The 22,408-nt window shown below is 36.1% G+C and overlaps 1 protein-coding gene across 5 annotated transcripts in view; it reads left to right on the top strand.

Moving 5' to 3' along the window:
- The window catches only part of Rhobtb3 (Rho related BTB domain containing 3), a 54,716-nt gene that overhangs the window by 3,872 nt on the left and 28,436 nt on the right, over positions 1 to 22,408 (top strand). For 4 of the 5 annotated variants that reach the window (XM_076856998.2, XM_076856996.2, XM_076856999.2 and 1 more), the window contains exons 3-6: positions 1,517 to 1,703; positions 10,521 to 10,675; positions 12,982 to 13,093; positions 16,013 to 16,378. In XM_076856998.2, the coding sequence (XP_076713113.1) occupies positions 1,517 to 1,703; positions 10,521 to 10,675; positions 12,982 to 13,093; positions 16,013 to 16,378 (820 nt within the window). The remainder of the gene's footprint in view (positions 1 to 1,516; positions 1,704 to 10,520; positions 10,676 to 12,981; positions 13,094 to 16,012; positions 16,379 to 22,408) is intronic. The other variant, XM_076856997.2, reaches the window with a different exon arrangement.

The following is a 22,408-nucleotide window of genomic DNA, read 5'->3' as shown; positions in this document are numbered from 1 at the left end:
TTTTCCTTAAATGTCTCCTTTTCCTGTATACCTCTCTAGTAGCTCTGGAATTTTGACCTATTTGGAATGTTGAAAGCAGATGCTTCCGCTCCCCCCGCCCTCCCATTCTCTGAGTTAGATGAATGCTTAATATTGGTTCCACCTATATTTAGTTATGAATCCTATTTATATGAATTTACCCTTTTTTGTTATTCTTACATACTCTGGTATACTTTGAATTTGAATACTGTTTAACAGATATAGTTGGAATTGTATGGGGTTTGTGGTTTGGGATTTGGAAATTAGTGAAGTGTTCTGCTGGGAAGTGCTTACATTTTCTTGGGCTGTGTCTCACATCACTCCCCACAACTCACCCCATTATACTCTCTACCAAGTTCATTCCTTTGTCTTTGATCGTCTTTCTTCTTTGCTTTTTTCTTTCTTTCTCTTTTGGTTCATTTAAACTTCCTTCAAAAATGCTCGCTCTATTCCACTTTCAATGGGGTATTCACGTCTAGATATTCTGCAGTTCTCATTACTTGGAGTGCCCTCGTGAGAGATGGGTCAGTCGACAGGGTGTAGGTAAGGGGGGCCACTGGTCAGAAGCTCTCTCTGCACAAGGGCAACTCTGTGTAACACTCCAGAATTTTTCTATCACAGAATAAAAGTTCTTTCACATAGATCTTAATTGATTGATTCAAATACTGTTAACCCTGTTTTGAACTCATATTTCAGACTCATACTGCAAACTTTCATAGCCAAACAGTTGGTCAACCAGGTGTCTTATTTCCTTAGTCTGACTGTATTATATCCCAGAAGACTATACCAAAGGCCAAATGTAAGGATGAATTATGATTAATGATTAATTAGAATATGAGAAGAAAGTTATTGGTATATATTTGGCAGTAGAAGTAAAATCCATAAAGATATTTTCCACATACTACTGTTTGTATAAAAACTTTGAAAAATTGTTTTTAACATATCAGAGCACTAAATTTTAAGGTGTAGGGTCCATAATAAATTACTTATGGTCTCAATTCTAAACATAAATATTATTCATTAGCATACAAAAAGTAAGAATTTCAGAACTAGAAAGACATTTTGAATTTTTAATTTATACAAGCAAAACAAACTGGGTTACAGAAAATCCTTTGAAGCATCATTACTCACACTGTTGTTGCTTTTTCATTTATAATAAAAATGTAACATTCCAGAATGTTAGGTGATTAGAAACAGTATTATTTTTAGAAGTGCTTATTCTTAAAGCATAGATATTGAAAGGGGTTGCTTCTTTCATCAAACTCTTAATTATTATCTAGATATCATGTTGAGCCAGTAATACTTATCTTATACAAAGAAAACTTTTTAAAAAAATTAAACATTTTAAATTTTATATAGCTATGTGTTTAAAAATAAATTTATGTGAATTCCAAAAATTAAAGTATAGCAAATCAATTTAAACTAATATGTTACATTTAGTTTCATGATGGATTTGAAGATAAGTAGACTCAAGTTTACTGTCTACATTTTGGTTTAGGACATTTTTGACAGTGATTGGTACACTTCTCGAAACCTAATTGGGAGTGCTGACATCATTGTGATCAAATACAACGTTAATGACAAGTTTTCATTCCATGAAGTAAAGGACAATTATATTCCAGTGATAAAAAGAGCATTAAATTCAGTTCCAGTAATCATTGCTGCTGTTGGTACCAGACAAAATGGTAAGTATTTAATTTTTTTTATAATTAGCTTGCAGGTACCACATTAAGTTTGAATAGAGTTAAGTTTATTAATGATTAGTACAGTTTTTTTTTTTTTTTATTTTTACCCAAATGACTGTGGGTTCAAATGCCAGTTGTTATCTCTTCATCATCTGATGATAAGAACACATCAAAGGAGAGGATTGAAAACTTCTGCCTTGATTCTGATGGGTACAAATCTGTCTTTTAACTTGCTCTTCCCACTAATAAAGCATTCAGGGGTTGTGTTCTTTTGACATATGAAAGGTACTAACCTGAAATTGAGCCCTAGAAAGCTTTTTTTTTTTTTTTTTTTTTTTTTTTTGACAGTCTAATGATTTACCCAATTGGAAAGAATGTGAGTGTGGGAGCAGAATTTTTAGGTGGATAACAATGAGTGAGCTGAAAACACTGACATTGCTGCCTGAGGAAAGGCAGTTGACTCTGTGGCTAATGGACTGGGTTGGTTGGGGCAGTTGTAGTCACTGCTGCTATGTATCTTATTGTCATCTTTCTTAAGGCCAACTCAAGATTCACTTTGATTAGGTGGTATTTTACATATCTTAGTAATATTTACTCAGTAGAACTGTTATTAAATTATTACTTTTTATTTATTAAAATATTTTAACCTTTTAATTAAGGTGTAGCAAAGAAAATAATATAAAGTTCATTAGTATTAAGAAGTGTAGCTTAATGCAGTTGTACCTGTGTGTATGTCTACACAACCATTGCACAGATCAGGGGGCAGAACACCTGTAGTACTTTAAAAGGTTCCCTCAGGCCTCTTTCCTAGATAATAACACCTTTCCTCAGAGGAAACTGCTGTTCTGACTTCTAACTACAGAGACTAGTTTTTACTTATTCTTGAACTTTATACAAATGAAATTATAGGGTATGTTGTGCTTATCTATAGTTTGCTGTTTTTATTGCTTTACATTATTCTATTGTATGGATATGCCATAATTTATGTGTCCATTCTCCTTTGGATGATACTTAGTTTGTTCCCTAGGAGTAGGATTGCTGTGTGATAGGGTAGGTAAATGTTTAGCATTAATAAATACAAATAAGCAAGCTTGACCCACTCTTGACCCCACATCCTACTTCCCTATCCCCCACTCCACCCCACCCCGTGGTTCTTGAAAGAACCATTCACACTTCCTGAGTCCACTTCCTTTTCATTCTTCAGACTACTACAGTCTCATTTTTACTTCCATAGTCACACCAAGTTCTCACTGGGGTTGCCAGTTTTTATTGCCAAATTTAATATGTTAGTAACAATTCTGTCTTTGAAATTATTTGTACATACCTCTGCTTAATAAAGCTACTCTTTCTTTTCTGTTTCTTCTAATTCTCTGTCTTTTTTTACTGGTCCCCTTGCACTCTCCTGGGCCCCTTTCCATGAGCAGCAACACATCATAGAATTGTTTCCCAGGGTTCCATCCTTTGGCTTCACCTCTTGCTCTTTAACCAAGAACATGAACCAGCCAGTCGGTTGCCCTGGCTTCCTTTCTATGTACAGTGATTGTCCAGTCTGTTTCTCTTGCTCTAGTCCTTCTCCTGACCCATATTTCATAGACAGCATCCTCTTACTGCTGAGTTCCTTGTCTTGGTGAATGATGCAAAATGTCTCCATTCAACCAAAACCAGAATCATCCTAGATCCCCCTTTCTCTCCTGTCCCCTACATCCAGTTGATTAAGAAGCTTTTTTTTTTTTTAACATTTTAAATAACTCCAACACATAAACCCATTGTTTTCTTTTTTATCTCTGCTGGATTTCAAATGCTTGTTATTTAATTATCTTTCCTGGGACTTCTTTATCTCCTAAAAGGATAGTTCAGGTTTTATAGGACCTCAGACTTACATTATTTTGTGATTGGGATAGGGAACCCCACATGAATAAGAAAAGAAAGAATGACAACTCACAAATCTCAAAGGGTCTGTCAAGTACCACATTTAGAAATATTTCTACTTAACAGCCCAACACTTCTTTAAATTTTCTTACATTTTTGGGGGGCTGTGAAGTCTTTGATCACCCCTTCATATGAATCACTTTGAGATATTTTCTGTGGAGAGAGGAGAATGATAATCAGTTTTTCTAACAGCATGTTTTTTCATTCTGTACATCTTTCTGGCTCCGGGCACCAGTTTGTATTGTGTATATATTTCAGCTTAGCATTCTAGTATCTGATGCCAAATAAGTTAGCACTGTGGGTGTCAGAAGTATTCCTCAAAGTCCTTCCTATTCTAGGATAGTTATGGAATAGGAAAATATAATGCACACCTGTAATCCCAGCTATTTAGGAGAGAGCAGGATCACAAGTTCAAGGCTACCCTGGGCAACTTAGAAAGACCTTGTCTGAAAATAAAAAAGGAAAAAGGGCTAGGGGTGTAGCTCAGTGGTAGAGTACCCCTGGGCTTATTCCCAGTGTTGAGGAAGTTTATTTCACTCAGCATGATAGTTTCTAGTTCCATCCATTTACTGGCAAATGCCATAATTTCATTCTTCTCATGGCTGAGTAATATTCTATTGTGTATATGTACCACATTTTCTTTATCCATTCATCTGTTGAAGGGCATCTACTTGGTTCCATAGCTTAGCTATTGTGAATTGAGCTGCTATAAACATTAATGTGGCTGTGTCACTATAGTATGCTGGTTTTAAGTCTTTGGGGTATATGCCAAGGAGTGGGATAACCAAAAATAATAGCACACTGAACCTAAAGCTAAATTTCCCTTAGTAGCATCCCCAAAATGCCTATGATTACTTCAGAACTGCCTTGTACAAGATAAATTGAATTAGAATAGAAAAAGACAGTGGTCTTAGCCAAACATAGTTAAAATATCTTATTTTTCAAATTTGACAAAAGCATATGACCCAACATGAGAAAGAATATGTTATTCAGGTTCCTCCCAGGGCTTTGGAAAGGAAGCACTAAAAGAAGGCTTTCTGTTAAAGCTTTATCAGTCTCATGATAAATTGGCCTCTGACCTCCTATTTTTGGTTTGCCTCTGAAATAATTTCTTTCAGAATAATTATGCTAGAATATTAGTCAGATCATGACACTCAGTGCTTTGAATTGTTTAGGAACTTCCTTCTTCATTAACTTGTATTTTGTAAAATTTCAAACCTAAGAAGGTTGACAGGACTAGGACGCTGAACCCTAGAATTTATAAACACACATGCACATGCACACATTTTTTTCTGAACCATTTGAGACTGAATTATAAATATGTGATTTCTTCACTCCTAATTACTTCAGCATTTATCATTTAAGAACAAGGCCATTCTCCTATTAGCCATAATGCAATTATCATGCAGAAGTTTAACATGCTGTTATCTATTATGCTGTTATTTAAAATATAATTTGTATTTACATTTTTTCAGTTGTTCCAGTAATGTGCTTTATAGTTGTGTGTGTGTGACAACTCACAAATCTCAAAGGATCTGTCAAGTACCACATTTAGAAATATTTCTACGTAACAGCCCAACACTTCTTTAAATTTTCTTACATTTTGGGGGGCTGTGAAGTTTTTTTTTTTTTTTGTGTGTGTGTGTGTGTGTGTGTGTGTGTGTGTTTTTCCAATCCAGAGTATAAATTATGCATTGCATTTATTGGTCATGTCTCTCTGGTCTCTTTTAATCCAGATGGTTCCTCATAATTTGGGGTATATATGTAGTATTTTTGTTTGTCTTTTTGTTTGTTTTGAGGGTTCATGTCTTTCATGACATTGACATTATTAAAGAATTTGGGCTGGATCAGCTGATTTTAAGTCTTTTGGGTATATGCCAAGGAGTGGGATAAGTGGGTTAAATGGTATCTCCATACTGCTTTCCAGAGTAGTTGCACCAATTTGCAGTCCCACCAGCAATGTATGGTGTATGCATCTTTATCCCCACATCCTTGCCAATATTTATTGTTAGTTTTCATACTTATATTTTTAAATCCCAGGTTCCCATTGATAATCCTTATTTCTGTCCAGTATTTGTATCTCACGTTGATGACTTTCTATTGGAAAATCTTACCTGAGATCCAAGATTGTTCATGATCAAACTTCCAACTACTTCTAGAACCGTTAGGAACAATCCCCTTTGCCTTATGTGCCATTCCCACTGAACTGCCTGAAGAACTTAATGCTTTTCTTCAGATCTGGGAAAGCATTGACTTTCTCATTTCTTTGGGTGTCACTGGGTCTCCACGATCTTTATTCTGTTTCTTTCAGGATCCTTCTCAGGCTGTTGGTGATGCTTCTGTGTCTTGGCTGCTGTTATCTTTCTGATTCCTTTACTTTGTTGTGTTGCATTTTTTTCTTGGCTTCCCCCTTCCCCCATGCATTAGTCTGCTGGGTCTGTTATGCTATTCTGCTTGATTAAATTCTTAACTTCAACAACTTTTCATTTCCAAGATCTCTAATTGGGTCTTTCATAATTTCTTGTTCTTGTCTTAAGATTGCAAAACTTTATTTTAAAATCTTAGAATAATTAATTATACTTAGTAGTTCTGTTTTGATTAGAATATTGTCTAGTTTTGAATATGCACCCCAAGTCTTTCCATCTGCTGAGATTTTGTTTCATGATGTGGATGTTTCTCAAAAATTAATTCTTTACTTTCCTACTTTTGAAATGTACTTTCCCTGTTGGATTGATGCCTTCCTTTTTCCCTCCTCAATAGCTGTCTGGGGATTGGGACAGAAGTGAGTAGGTCAAGAATCACTAGACCTATTTGCTTCTCTTGGTGTACTTTGTTAGTTTCCAGTGAGTTGCCTTTGGGCCTTCTGGTTCTTGCCTCCCCCATTGTTAGCTGTGAGCATTCCAGCTTGCTGCAGCGTGTAGGACCCCCACAATGCACTCTGCTTCATTCCTGTGCCATCTGCCTTCATTCTTGAAGGCACTCCTAGTGTTTTGAGCTGATATTTCCCCTCTAATTTTTTAGTTGCTGTATATTCAAACATTCTCTCCATATGTCCCTCCCTCCCTCTTTCTTTTCTCCTTTCTTCATTTCTCCTTGCTTCCCCACCCCCACCTACTTTGTTTAATATTTCCATAGTTTGGCAGGAGGAGAGATCACAATGTGGGCTTAGCTTGTCATCTTGAATCTGGAAATGAATACGTTTTCCTTTTCCCACATGCAGACCTCTACATATGCTGTACCCTGTGACTGGAGTGCCCCTTCACACAGACCTCTCATATCTGCTTTGCAATTTCATACTCATCCTTTCAATCATTATCTTTCTGTGAAGCCTTCCACAATCTCCCCAGGCAGTTAATTTCCTCGGTTCTGTTCCCATGGTAACTGTATGTCTTCATTTTAGTACTTATTAATGTTGTATTTGTTTGGAGTCATGTCTATCTTGGTTCAGTTGACTATGCTTTTATCTTCCTATCTTTTTATCAGTAATGCTTGATGTGTGGTAGGTATGCAATAAACATTTGTTCAATGAGTGAATGGATGGCTTTATGAATAATCTAAGTGAAAAAAATCAATTTCACTAACAAGATAGAGCTAATTTACCGTATAAGATGTGATTACAAAATAACTGCAGAGCTAATATGGCTCTTCAGCTCAGGGACCTTTATTGCCATCCCCTTACCCATCCCTTTCAGTATATGCAACTGCTGGGTACTCTCCTGTTAATTTTCTTGGAAACTCTTAGAGAACTTGTTCAGTAAATATAACCAGTCTTTCTTTTGTTATATATGTATTTGACAAGCTTGACTATGTGGATGTCTTCATGATATTTGACTCTGAATACATTTTGGCTTTTACTAAATATTAAACCTATGTTTAAAGGATAATGTCTTTTTATTTTTTTAATCAGAGTATACCTGATTGTCTTCATAGCCTCAAACTTCTGAACATGGGAACACTGTCTATTATTTTTGAAACCCTGACCCAGTCTGATACATTGCTGAGCTAGAATTTTTGAAAAAGAATTTCTAAAACTTTCAGGCAGTAGCAACATTGTAACAATCACCCTATAGGTTCCCAAAGCCACACTACTTTGAAAGAGATACCATTCATTTGAATGCTAGAGTTACATTGTATTTGCCTTTGAAAACTATCTTTGTAACATCTTAAAAGATAACATGTAACAGCAACAACAACAACAAAAAATCCCACAAAGTTAACAAGAAGCATAGGACTGATTCCCAGAGCCACTATGACTACAAGAATCCACGATTTAAAATTATTTTGGGTCCTCTAATTGTTTCTAATAAAATGCTTAAGGTAAAGTTATTTAATCCTGAAATATCTTGTTGGTTCTCCATTCTCTAATCAACCCAAACCTGACTTTTACTTAAAATCCCATAGGTGATTGATATGGAAAAATGTCAGAGAAATTCAGAAGTGAATCACAAAATAGTTAATTGGAGAAAAAAAAAAAACTTATGAAGGTTTTAAGAAATAAAACTCTCTGGGTTTTATACTGGAGAATATAACAGTGATGGAGCTCTTGCCTATATACATGGCCCTGGGTTCAATCTTCAGCACTGCAAAAACAAATGAATAAAATGGGAATGATATTTGGGCTGGGGTTGTGGATCAGTGGTAGAGCACTCACCTAGCACATGGGAGGCCCTGGGTTCAATCCTCAGCACCACATAAAAATAAATAAGTAAAATTAAGGTATTATGTCCAACTACAACTAAAAAAATAAATATTAAAAAAATGGGAATGATATTTTAGAATTTTAGATGACTAAGTGGCAACTTGTTACAGCATAATATGGTGTGTAGTGACTAGGCATTTTTCTTTTTGCGAGTGAACAAAAAGAAATATCTTCAGTGACAGAGGAGATAGGATTAGCTATAATCGGACAAGCTTTCTCAGAGAGTGTGTCAGGAAGATGCTTATAGCTACACACAGCTAGCTCAAACCTAAAATTAGCTGTGTTTTCCCCTTAAATCAAGATTGTTTGTTAAAACTTAATTCATATTAAATTAACTTCATTTTTCCCCCTGGAAACACTACTGGCTTGGTTTGATTTTTATCCAGAAATAAAGTTTAATGAAATGATTTGCCTACCCACCACATTCCATCAACATAAGGAGACCTTTGTAGGCACAACAAGGCCTCTGTCTTCAGAAAACCAAAGGCACTGTTTAGAAAGGCTTCATAAAGAATGTGAAATATCAATTCATTATTTTTCAGAAGAGACTAAATTCTGCTTGATAACTTTGCTCCAAACCTAAAATGATCTTAGAAAAGCATATCCTTCAGATTAGAATATATCACATAAATGAAGAGAGCAAGCTTAATTTTTAAATTACTTTGTCTTTGGAATCACTAATTCTTTAGTTAAACTTAGTTTTTTTTTTTTTTCTTTCCTTTTTTGATATCATTCTTATTTAGAGGGTAGAACAAGTAATGGCAATTTTACTCTTCACCAGTGGGAGCTCCCTTGCCCAAGGCTGTGCCTGCTCCAGGGATATGACACTCACCTACTGACTGATTTAGGGAATAGGATGCAAAGGCCCAGCTGTCTTTCCTCAAATGTGGAGCACTCTGACAGGCCAGCGGAGCTCCAGAGCCCCTCCAGGATAGCTTGGTCTCTGGTGTTACTGCATTGTTCTTCCAAGTTTTTCCTCTACCCAAATCCACATCCCTCACTCCTGAGAATAGTTGTTCCCCAGATCACTTCCCAGTTGACCTCCTGCACACCCATCTCCATCTTACAGCCTTTTTCCCAGAAAGGCCAACCTGCAACAACAGGCATTTCTACAAATGACTTCTCATTCTTTTGACCTGACTAACTTTTGAACAATGACCCATATTTTAGTCCTGAAACAAAACAATACAAGCTGACGAATATGGAGTTGAATATATATTTTTAGCCTTAGTAGGGAATGTTCTTATAAATAGATTGCTCTGTACTTTCCAAGCCATAAATCTGTATTTGCTACAACTGTGAATATTGGGACAATTCTTTTTTTTTTTTTTTTTTTACATTTGAAAGATTTCTTCAGCTTTTAATTTTTAAGTCTTAAAGATAAAAATTGATTGAATTTGGTCTCTAAAGTTGACTGCTTTAGAACCAAATGATTGAAATGAAATATTTGAATAAAATGTACTTCAAGCTGGGTGCAGTGGCACACGCCTGTAATCCCAGCAGCTCCGGAGACTGAGGCAGGAGGTTCTCAAGTTCGAAGCCAGCCTCCAGCAAAAGCAAGACACTGAGTAACTCAGACCCTGTCTCTAAATAAAATACAAAATAGGGCTGGGGATGTGGCTCATGTTCAAGTGTCTCAGAGTTCAACTCCCAGTATCCCCTTCCCCACCAAAAATATACTTTATGTGGAATTCACAAAGACAGTAACAGGTTGCAGCTTTAAACATTATATCAAATAAAAGTATAAGGTTTATTCAAATTTGGTGACTATATTTATATTTCAAGTTTATTAGAAAGAAAGAAAGAAAGTCCACCTCATTGCTTTTCATGGTTTCTGTGGGCAGTCTCCTTGTAAATTTTGGATTTTTTCCTACTGTCCTAGAAATATTGATGTTCTGAATGTCAAGGTTGAACAAGCAACAAGTCTGCCATTACTGCTGGTTAGTCTAATTACTATACTAGCTTTGGTAATATCCATTCACCTATTTTTAAAATTCTATTTTCTAAAATGCTACTTATTCTCTTTGCAGCTAATGCTTATTTATTTATGAATATCCTTGACACATTTTATTTGAAGTCTAGTGGAGAGTGGTTCTGGTGTATTGTGTAATGATCAGATTGCCTGTGTACTTTTTTCCCCCCTGTGTACTTTCAAAGTTGTCAAATTCATTTTTTTTTTTTTTTTCCAGAAGAATTGCCTTGCACCTGCCCACTGTGCACCTCAGACAGAGGGAGCTGTGTCAGTACAACAGAAGGGATCCACCTTGCTAAAGAGCTGGGAGCTACCTATCTTGAACTACATAGCCTTGATGACTTCTACATAGGGAAGTATTTTGGAGGAGTGGTAAGTGGAAATTCCCATTATATATGAAGTTATTTGTCAGACTATCTTTTTAGCTATTTTCTGGAACATCAATTAGAGTTTTAGTTTTAAAAGCATGAAAGCATGATTAGCCAGGCACGGTGGTGCATGCCTGTAATCCCAGTGGCCTGGGAGGCTGAGGCAGGAGGAGCTCAAGTTTAGAGTCAGCCTCAGCAAAAATAAAGTGCTAAGCAACTCAGTGAGACCCTGTCTCTACATAAAATACAAAATAGGGCTGGGGATATGGCTCAGTGTTTGAGTGGCCCTGGATTCAATCCCCAGTAACACCCCTGCCCCCGCACCCCCTCCCAAAAAAGTATTAGTTTGGTCAAAGAATTGTGTATGTCTGTGGAATAAATACCAGGGAACTGTGGGGGTGGGGAAGATGGTTTTGTTTCATTTGTTGGAGATTCCCTTGGCTGGATTTGGTTTCGTTGGTGGAGGAGGAGGCTGGTTCTGTGGGAAGCTGCAGATCTCCTGCCTTCCCATGGACCTAGAATACTCAAGATCATTCTTTTCCTGACTCCCACTATTTCTTTTCTGTTTCTCTTCTTTCTCCTCTTTGCTTCTCTCTCTCCCTCATACCTAATGTTGCAGTGAGGGTCAGAGAAGGACTGAATATTGGCCAAGGTTGCTAGGAAGATATAGTGTTTTCTTTTAAACTCAAGACTTTAAGAGTATTAAATAAGAACAGAATGATTTCTTTTTAAATTTGTGGATAATGTTGTGCAACTGAGATCTTGGGTGTAAGAAATAATGGCATTTATAAGAATATGAAGGAGATGATGGAATGAAATGGGCATTTGAAATCCTGTGTTTAAGGGGCTGGGGTTGTGGCTCAGTGGTAGAGCATGTGCCTTGCACGTGTGAGGCACTGGGTTTAATCCTCAGCACCACATAAAAATAAATAAAGGTATTGTATCTATCTACAACTGAAAAAATATTTTTAAAAAATCCTGTGTTTAAGTCAGGGATGGGATAAAGAGCTGTGCAGTACTCCTTTCAAACCTGGGCAACAGGGACATCTGCCTTTTGTCCTGTTGCACCACCACCCCACCCCTGCTGAAACCACAAATTGGTGGAGCCAACAGGACGTGCCACCTGGAGCTAGTACCATCTCCCTTCCATACCTGCACCATCTATATAATAGCTGCATGTGTGTCTACTTGTACTGAAATTAAGTGAAATAGAACAAAATGGAATTCATTTCCTCAGGCATTCTAGTTTTCATTTCAGGTGTTCTATAGCAACATGTAGACAGAACTGCTGTATTGGATTATAAAGATAGTAAAGAGCATTTCCACCAGCACAGAAAGTTTTATTCAGTGTTATAACTGTGCTTCCAAACCTAGGACTCCTGAATTTTGTGCCTGTTGACCCAGAGCCTGTTTCCTTGTCTCGTGCAAGCCTCTTTTTCTTGGGTCTGTTCTTAAGTGGACTGCATTACTGATTTGTGTACCTCTAGGCCTGGTGGTGGGAGAGTGACTGAGGGATGACTTCCTGAGGTTTGGGGAGGGGAGAATGAATGGAGTCCCAGTGTCTACTTGTGTGCATAAAACTCCTCAAGACATGGAATGGAGCTGGGGTGAGAAGAGAGAGGTTGTCTTAGAGCTCAGGAGTTAGGGGCTAGTTTCCTATACTTCATGAACTATTGAGGAGTCTGAGAATTTAAATCTGCATCTAGCTGGCCAGGCCTTTATAATGATGTATTTGTCAAATATATATATTTATACAACAGTTTGTTTTCTTGATTTTATAGCATTGAAATATTTTACTGTATGAGTAGACATCCATTTGAGCTTTTGCCCTAGGCCTTGTAAGGTAGATCACAGGCCCGGGATTATATAAGTGCATGTGGATGAGATTTTTCAACTTATAAAATAAAGGACAGGTTTCAAAGAAATTTGTTTAAGAGAAAAAAGTGAAGTTTCCTAGCTGATTTGAACATCTGTAGACATAGAGCCAGATCTGTTCTTGCCTTGAATCTCACTAGTTTTAGCTGCAAAACTTGCCCTCTGAGAAAATTATTGAAAGCCCCATAGTTAGTGCCTGGCTTCTTGATTGTTCAAGATACAATTTCTACTTGAATAAATAAGTTTTCTTATGTTTAATCAGGGCACAATCTGTTCTTCTAGACACATTTTTACAGATAAAATAAATTGTTTACAAGTGTTTGCTAATGCACTGACATTAAGAACATTTGGCAAATATGATTTGGGGTACAAATAATTATGTCAGATATAATTTTTGGACTTTTAATTTAGATTTTTTTTTTTTTAATATTTTAGTTGGAATATTTCATGATTCAAGCCTTAAATCAGAAGACAAGTGAAAAAATGAAGAAAAGAAAAATGAACAGCTCATTTCATGGAATTAGACCACCCCAGCTTGAACAACCAGGTGCGTAGACTTTGGTAGACATTTATTACAAATCATTCCTCACAGGTCTTAGAGTTGTTGTTCTCAAATTTGAGCATGCCAAAGGCCTACCCAACATTCTAATTCAGTGAACTTAGAACAAGGCCAAAAACTTCTCAGGTGATACTTAAGCATGTGGTACTTAAATCACAGTTTGAGAATACCGTTTTAGAATTTGAGCCTGTACATTCTTAAAAATAGCATGTGTTAGAGGGGAGCTATTCTAGATTAAAGACTTATGTGAAATAACTTTCAGCGCTGTGCATGAATCTTGAGTGAATACTATCTCAATTTTAAAAAATTTAAAAGATGTACTTTGGACATTTGGGAGAAATTTTATAGTGGCCTGGAAATTAGACGATATTATAAATTGTTAATTTTCTTGTCTGTGTTAATGGTATTGTGATTAATAAAAGAATGTTCTTATTTTGGGAAGGTAAATGTAAAAGTATGTTAGAGCCAAACTGTCCTAGTGACTGCAACTTACTCTTACATGGTTCAGCCATGTGTGTCTATGTGTTCATCTATCTAGAGATTAGGCAAAAATAATGAGGTTAGTAATTGCAAGACCTAGGTGGAGGATATATGTTCACTGTATCATTCTTTCAACTTTTTAAATGTTTGAAAATGTTCTTAATAAAAAGTTGGAGGAAATAGAGGTAAAAATAAATAAAATTGCATTAATTATAATCAGAACTTTTACATAATTTTGTGAAGTAGACAAGTACTCTTGGGTCAATTTGTTTTTGATACTGTCTTAAAGAGCAGGCACTTGATAGCACAGATGGTGATTATAGTTTACAATGTAATTATATATTTATGAAGAAACTTAAAGAGAGGAATTAAAGATTCCCAAATATAAAGAAATAAGGAGATGAAAATTGCATTATAACCCTGACTTGGTTTGAACATCACACATTGTATGCATGTGTTCGATGATCACATTGTACTTCATGCATATGTGGAATTATTATGTGTCAGTTAAAAAAATTTTTTTAAATTATTTATTTTAGTTGTTGATGGACCTTGTTTTATTTATATGTGGTGCCGAGAGTTGAACCCAGTGCCTCACACATTCAAGGCAAGCACTCTACTACTGAGCTACAACCCCAGCCCAGTTAAAAAAAATTTTAAAGTAGGCATTTGATAAGTATTTGTTGAATAAATGAATTTAAATTAAAAAAAAAAAAAAACAGAAAAACAAAGACTAGAATGGAAGGACATTTTCAGTTATAAAAAATTCATATAAATAGACCATAAAATATACACTTTTGACTTTGAACTTTCTGGTTTGCTTAGTGTAAGGGGAGACCTGGTGTGTTATATGACAAACCCTGGGTTCTTAAATACTTTCTGAATTGGAAGATGGGGGAGGGGTGTAATGGCCGAACAGATAATATAGCTAGCAAGTTATTAGTTCTTATTGATCCAGAAAACATATTAGTTTCTCTGAGAAAGCAAAACATCCCACATCCTTTAGCACTAAAAGAAACTCCTTGTGTGCATCTTCATTTGGGTGTACTAGGTGGTATAATAGACAGGGTCTTCAAAAGCATCCCTTCAGCAAATGCAGTCTCCACTTTCATAGGGCTGCTTCCTGTACCCTTTAGTTAAGAGAGCTGTGGGCATAGCTCTAATCATAACCAATGGGCTATCCCTACAGTCAGGGTATGATTCTGTAGGTGATATTTTCTAAGGACCAATCCTGGGCTCTGGAGCATGTGGCTTTCAGACATATCTCAGCATTTAAGGTACTGTGAAGGTGCCACAGGCAGTGGCAAAGAGGGTGGAATGGGGTACAGTGTAAGGCAAGCCTCACCCCCCCTAATTGCCTTATCATCTACTTTATGAACTGGGCTTTGCTTTGAAGGATTTTCATTGCTAAAGAATTTGAATTCCACAGGTTCAGAAGAGCTCATATCCTTCCATCAACACTCCACAAAGATTCCTTTCCTCAGCTTGGCTGTGGATAAAAGGGAGATGGCAGACATTTTATAGTAGGGTCTGTGATAGGGCATGGGGAACATGGATATTTTGAGCCCATAGAGGGCTAGTCTTACTTTGTTGGTAATCAAACTAGTAAGTGGAAGGTTATATCCTCTTTTGGAAACTAGAGTGTTTAGTTAGCACTTTTGCTGAGGTGTGCTGAGTAAAGAGTTGTTCTGGGAAGCCTGTTGCTTTACTAGGAGGAAAAAAGATGAGGCTCAAAATAAGATGGTTTCAAACAGTAGAGTCCAGGATTCTGAACCCTGACTCTGAGAAGTTGCAGAATTTTCACAGGTTTCCCTTGATCCCCACTCCTGGTTCTGGGAGGAAAAGGACTTCAGATGTGTGCTTGGGTTTTTCAGAACTTAGTACTTTGTTTTAGTTTTTTTTTTTTTTTTTTAACCTCATTAAAGTAAAGAATGAGGGGCTGGAGTTGTGGCTCGAGTGGTAGAGCACTCGCCTAGCATGTGTGAGACCCAGGGTTTGATCCTCAGCATCGCATATAAAAAAAGGTATTGTGTGCAACTACAACTAAAAAATAAATAAATGTTCAAAAAAAAAAAAAGTAAAGAATGATAACTACCAAAATACTGACATTCAGTATTTGGGGGGATGTTTTATTTTGGGACATACAAATAGTGATAAGTGTTGCTTTATTGCTCCTTTTGTCATCAATATATTTTTTATTTGCATGTTAAAATGTAAATGTATGTGTGTCTGTGTTGTAAAATTCTCCTGTAAAATTCATTTCATGTTTTTATGATGATGGTGAAAAATGATCAAATATTGGCCCTTTCTTATGGTTTGACCTGATTACTATTTTAAAATATTGTACTGCATTTAAAGAACCTGAAATTATTGGATCTGTAGACTTAAAAATGTAGTTTATTATTCTTATTTTCTTTTTTGAAACAGAAAAAATGCCTGTTTTAAAGGCTGAAGCATCGCATTATAACTCTGACTTAAATAACTTACTGTTCTGCTGCCAATGTGTGGACGTGGTGTTTTACCACCCGGATTTAAAGGAGGTCATAGAGGCCCACAAGATCGTTCTCTGTGCAGTAAGCCATGTTTTCATGCTGCTTTTCAATGTGAAGAGTCCCACCGAAATTCAAGATTCCAGTATCATCCGAACTACCCAGGATCTCTTTGCTATAAACAGAGATACCGCCTTTCCAGGTGCTAGCCAGGAATCTTCTGGCAACCCACCATTGCGAGTCATTGTTAAAGACGCCCTCTTCTGTTCTTGTTTATCAGACATTCTGCGCTTCATTTATTCAGGTATTCTGTCAAAAGGTTCTGGTTTCTTAAACTCTCATAAGCCTTTGAAATGAAGTATGCCTATAGTCCTCAAGAGTATTGGTTAGTGTTACATTTATTCTTTATAACATCTGAGGTGAAATTTATACATGATATAATATTTGCTTTATTTATAAGAATTGGTCCAGGATTTCTGACATCCTTACAAATTTGTTTACCTGGTTTCCCCCACCAGTTTTTTAAATTGTGGCAAAATACATGAAACATAAAATTTACTCTTAACCACTTTTAAGTTTGCAGTTCATTTGTATTAAATACATTCATAATGTTGTGCAACCATCACCACCATCTTTCTCTGCAACTTGTTTTATCTTGTAAAACTGAAATTCTGTGCCCATTAAACAATAGTTCCCCATTCTCCTCTTCTTCAAGCCCCTAGAAACCACCATTCTAAAATTTCTGTCTCTATGATTTTTGACTATTCCAAGTGCCTCATCTAAGTACAATGGTACTTGTCTCTCTAGGTTTATTTCAATCTTATTTCTTAGCAGTGTCTTCAGGGTTCATCCAAGTTGCCATATCTGTCAGATTTCATTCGTTTTTAAGGCTGAATAGTATTCTGTTGTGTGCATATACCACATTTTGTTTATCCATTCATCTTTTGATGGGCATTTGGGTTGCTGCATTGCTTCAGGTGTTGTGAATAATGCTGCTCTGGGCATGGTTGTACAGGTATTTCTTTTGAGACCCTGCTTTCAGATCTTTTGGGTATCTACCCAGAAGTAGAATTTCTAGATCATATGCTAATTTTTTTGTAATTTTATTTTTAATTTTTAAAGAAATTGCCATATTATTTTCCACATTAGCTATACCATTTTTTAAAAAATGTTTGTTTATTTTTTTAGTTGGACACACTACCTTTATTTCATTTATTAATATGTGATTCTGAGGATCGAACCCAGGGCCTTGCACATACTAGGCGAGTGCTCTACCGCTGAGCCAAAACCCCAGCCCCACCATTTTTTATTACTATCAATAGTGCATAGGGATTCCAGTTTCTCCACATCCTCCACACTTATGATTTTCTGTTTTTCTCATGGTAGCTGTCTTAATGGATTATCAGGGTATCTCATTGTAGTTTGGATTTGCAGTTCTCAAATGACTAGTGGTGTTGAACATCTGTTTTTACCCTTATCGTACTTGCTTTAGTTTCACATCTATTTGTAAAAACTGTAGTCTCCTACTGAGCATGTGTGTTAAGATTCTTTCTTTGAATTACAAATATGAAATGTAAGTCTTTACTGCCAGTTTAAAGAAATAAAATTTTCCAATGGTATATGAAATCAGGTGTTTTAAAACCTAGCTATTCACTCTTTGGTTTGACTCTTAGGTTTTGGAGAGAATTGAAGACATTGCAATTTAGAAACTGGGAGTCATAAATCTAAAGTTAGTTGAGACATGATTAAGTTTGGCAATGATTTCCTTAGAATTTTTTTCCCTTACTTTCTAAGATTCATATTTTCAGTTACTTTTCTTTTTGTCATTTTAAAAACTCAGTGGTAACTATATTCTAAAGAATAGGAGTTTTAGATAGAATTTAAATAGAATTTGCATCATTTTAGCAAAAGAATTAATAGTCTCATGTCCAAGTGTCCTATGTATGCGTAGAAAAGAGTACATATACAATGATCTTTCAAGTAAGCATCTGAATATAAGTTTTCTAAGGAAAACTTTCTTCTTGATAATTTTCTTTTTCTACTTGAAACCATGTATTCGGATAGTCCTCATTTAAATGATTGATGTTAAAAATAAGATGACACTATTTTCATTTGTGTTATAGTTATATAATTTTATAAATTAAAATGTTATGATTTTGAAAAGTATAGTTACAGCATACAGGTTTATGTGTTTAAAATATATATGTATTGGACTAGAATGTGGCGGAAGGTCAGTGAACACTGGCTTGGAAAAGGCAAACGTAAGGACCCGTACAGCACACACCCAGTACTCTGCCTTCAGCATAGCGGGTTCACCGCACGGTCCACTTCCATTACAGAGTATTTTCTAGTAACTGGGAATCATCATATGAATAAGACAAGAGTAGTTAAGGACTTCTTTTAGTACTACAGATTTTAATGTTTAAACCTAGAATTTCACATTGAGTTCAGAATTTGAGACTAATTTTGGAAAGCCAAAATGTTTGCATGTTAAATGAAAAAAAAAAGTTTTTAATGACAAGTTTAAGGAAATGTGAAGGATGTGTTTTACTTCTCAGTGATTTTACTGTTGAAATTCTATGAATTATTCAGCAAGTTTCCCACAATATCCATTCGGTCCTTTCAAAGACACACAAACATTCTGAAGTCAGTTACATCTTTAATATGGCAGCAGTAAAACAGCTACATGTACCTCCAGTGGTTGAACATGCCTGGCTTTCTCCTAGGGAGAGATTTTTTAAAATTCCAAATTTATACAGGCAGATGGGGGAAAAGGGTTAAAATAAAAAGTTCTCATTGTAGCCCATACCCATTCTCCAGACTCAGTTACCTATAAAAACAATTTCTTTTTGTATTCTCTCTGATGCTATTTGAAAGTGAATAATAATGAACTATTAAATATGCTTTAGTAAAAATGTAGTCTTCAGTAACTGCTGTTTTCCAGGGACCATAGATAGTTTCCTGTGGCTGGAGCATAATGTGGAAGTTGAAGGCTGATGGGAGATGAGGCAAGGCCTGTGGAAACAGTTCCTGCCTTTCTTAGAAGCTATGCTAGAGTGTTTTAAGCATCATCAGACTGGACGTTAGAAAACTCATTTCTGGTGATTGTGTGAGGTTGGAATAGAAAAGGTAAGACAGGAAACCAGTTAGGAGGCCCATTATTTCATTCTGGTGACCAACATTTGGGCAGTGACTGTGTTACCCTTGGCCCTTCATCATCTAGACTAGTGCTCTCAAATATTCAAGTCACCTGGCAATCTTGTTAATGAGCAGATTCCGATTTTGGGACAGGCCATAAGATTCTGCATTTCCAACAGCCTCCCAAATGCTTGATGCTCTTGGAAGAATGGGTACCAGTTAAAATTTGGCTTCAAATTTAGTTCAGAAACTGAAGAACAAACCCTATACCAACTTAGGGCACAAAGTCAAAATGGAGTGAGCTGCAAGGTTGATGCTGAACTTTTTGGAGTTGGTGTGCTCAGCATCCTATTGTGTCCTCTGCCTGAAGTGGGGGGAAATGGATGCTTAGCTCTTGATTAGAAAGTAAGTGAGCCAGGAAACGGATTAGAGGGCAGAGGCCAGTGGAGTGAATGGAGTATGGAGAGCTTCTGAGCTACCTTAACTTCATAGCTCCGCTTCCTAACCTGACACTGAACTAGCCCATTTCTTCATGATCACTTCCTGTACATCTCAATGAGGCAGGAGGTGGGTCAGTTATGAACAGGGGTACAGGCCCATGATCTGAGGCTATGGGAGACCCTGGTGCTAGTTGAGGAGAAGGAAAAGTAACTGGTTCTACAGTTAGTTATTCTTCATTATTTAGCTTACTTTTATTCTTTCTTTTTTTTTTTTTTTAATTTTTAGTTGTAGATAGACACAGTATATTTATTTATTTTTCTATATGGTGTTGAGAATTGAACCCAGTGCCTCACACATGCCAGGCAAGCACTCTACCATTGAGCCACAACTCCAGCCCCTTCTTTAATTTTTTACAGGTAATAACCTTTGACTCTGGCAAAAGCTATGTTTAAAAATTAGTAAAACAAGACTGGAGATGTGGTTTAGTAGTAGATGCTTGCTTAGATGTGCAAGGCCCCATGTTCAATCCCCAGCACCTAGGGGAAAAAAAAGAAAAGGAATAAAATATATTTTCAAATAGAGAAAATTTTGAAAAATGTAGAAAATTTGTAAGAGAAACAAAAAAATCACATAGATCTCACTGCCAGGAGAAAATGTTTGAACAATTTACTTTTTTCTAGTCCTTGTTTGTGACTGCTTTAAAAAAAAATGTCTTTTATCCAATCAAACAAAAATTTTTGAATGTAACATACATTTTTCTTAGAGTCTTCAATAAAGGAGCCAGGTCTGTTTTTTTTTTTTTTTTTTTTTTTGTTAGGATATCATGGCCAACGGGACTGTTGGTATTCATGTCAGTTCTTCTGCTCACACAGAGGTAGAACACTAGGGCATGGCATACTATGGATATTTACCCTGAGAAAACAAGGGCTGAAAGGTCAAAAGAAACCTATCTCCTGCCCTTTATTTTGTTGTTCAGGTTTTTCTTTTTCTTTTTTTTTTTTTTTTTTTTGGTTAAATTAAGCAGATTACAAAGAATATTTTGATTTTTTTTAATAGCATGCTTTTTATTTTAACCTGTAGGAATTTGAAATTTTGTTTATATTGTGTCACCTTGGTCATCTGGTCCTTTATTTAAGAGGGTCCTATTTAGTAGTATGGTTAACATTTTATACCTAAATTTAAGGCTTCAGTTTATTTTCCCATTCAGATTTTTAAATAAATAGATAACAGTCCAGGTATGTCTGTTTTGTATGTGTTAATTTTCCATTGGATGATAAAGAACACTGCATAATGTGTCAGTAGTATCTCATGACTGCTCCTTAGAGAAAAAGAACTAGTGGCACAGTGAGGCCCATGGTTTCTTGGTCTTCAGGGAGTAATCCTTAAATGGCATACAATTGTAACATTCTTACAATACTTGACACAGTCTTAGGCTTGCAAATTTCTGTCACCTGATCTCAGATGGTTAAGAATTTAAATATTTGTAAGAGCCTCAAAAATGTAGCTTTGATCTCTTCCTGTCACAGAAGAACCCTAGCATTTCATATCACTTACTGAAATGCTGCAGGGTAGATAAATATGTGGAAATGAGTGTTGATCTTTAGTTTGCATTGTATACCCCTATGCTTAGAATTATTCTTGGCATGTTCTTTTCTGCATTGCATAAAAGCAGCCTGTTACACCTGAGGTTATACCTGAGTACAATGTGCTAAGAGGCTAGATAAGTGCTTTGAAAAGCTATCCTTTAAAAAATCCCACTGAGTTAACTCCCGGGTCTCAGCACCAAAAAAAAAAAAAAAAAGAAAAGAAAAGAAAAGAAAAATCCCACTGAATAATGCAAGATGAATAAACTCTAGCGATCTTGCCATATGGCTTCATGCTTATTCTTAACAATACTGGACTATAAACTTAAGAAATTTAGGAGGTTGGGCTGTGTGTGGTGGCACATGCCTATAATTCCAGTGACTAGGGAGGCTGAGTCAGGAGGATCATAAGTTCAAGGCCAGCCATAGCAACTAAAGGAGACTCTGTCTCAAAATAAAAAGGCTGGGTGTAGTTCGGTGATAGAGTACTCCTAGATTTAATCCCTAGTACCACAAAATAAATAAATAGGTAGGTAGGTAGGTAGATAAATAAATGTAAAAGGAGGAGGGTAGATCTTTTATATCTCATGTTAAATGTCTTTATTACAAAACAAAATTCCTAATGCAATGATTATGGTTTTATTTGGACCTAAAGGCATCAAAGATGATTCCATTAGCATTTCTGATTGTGAAAACAGCCCACTCAATTAATGTGCACTTAAAAATTAGTCTTCCTTTCAGGCTGGGGTTGTGCCTCAGTGGTAGCATTTGTGAGGCACTGTGTTCAATCCTCAGCACCACATTAAAAATAAATAAATAAAAATAAAGTATCATGTCCCTCAACAACTAAAAAAATAATTTAAAAAAATTATCTTTCTTTCATTCTTAGTTATTGGTTCTTTTTGTGTCTTTTTTCACAAACCGATAGCCCAGTGACCTGTGTGTGGGGGTGGGGTGGGGATATAGATGCTCTTTAGTTAATGTAACTTTACTTATGTTAACATGTTAACTTAGTGTAACTTTTACTGATCATATTAAAGGTGACTACAGAGACATTATCTGTGTTCTCCTTCAGCTTGGGTGAGTGTAGACAATCAAAAATACCTACACCTACTACTTGCTGTGTACCGCTTAACCTGGGTTATGATAATTGATGAGATTTCTAAAGGTAG

The sequence above is a fragment of the Callospermophilus lateralis genome, chromosome 5, assembly GCF_048772815.1.
Source record: "Callospermophilus lateralis isolate mCalLat2 chromosome 5, mCalLat2.hap1, whole genome shotgun sequence".
NCBI lineage: Eukaryota > Metazoa > Chordata > Mammalia > Rodentia > Sciuridae > Callospermophilus > Callospermophilus lateralis.
This window is presented reverse-complemented; position numbering and strand designations above follow the sequence as displayed.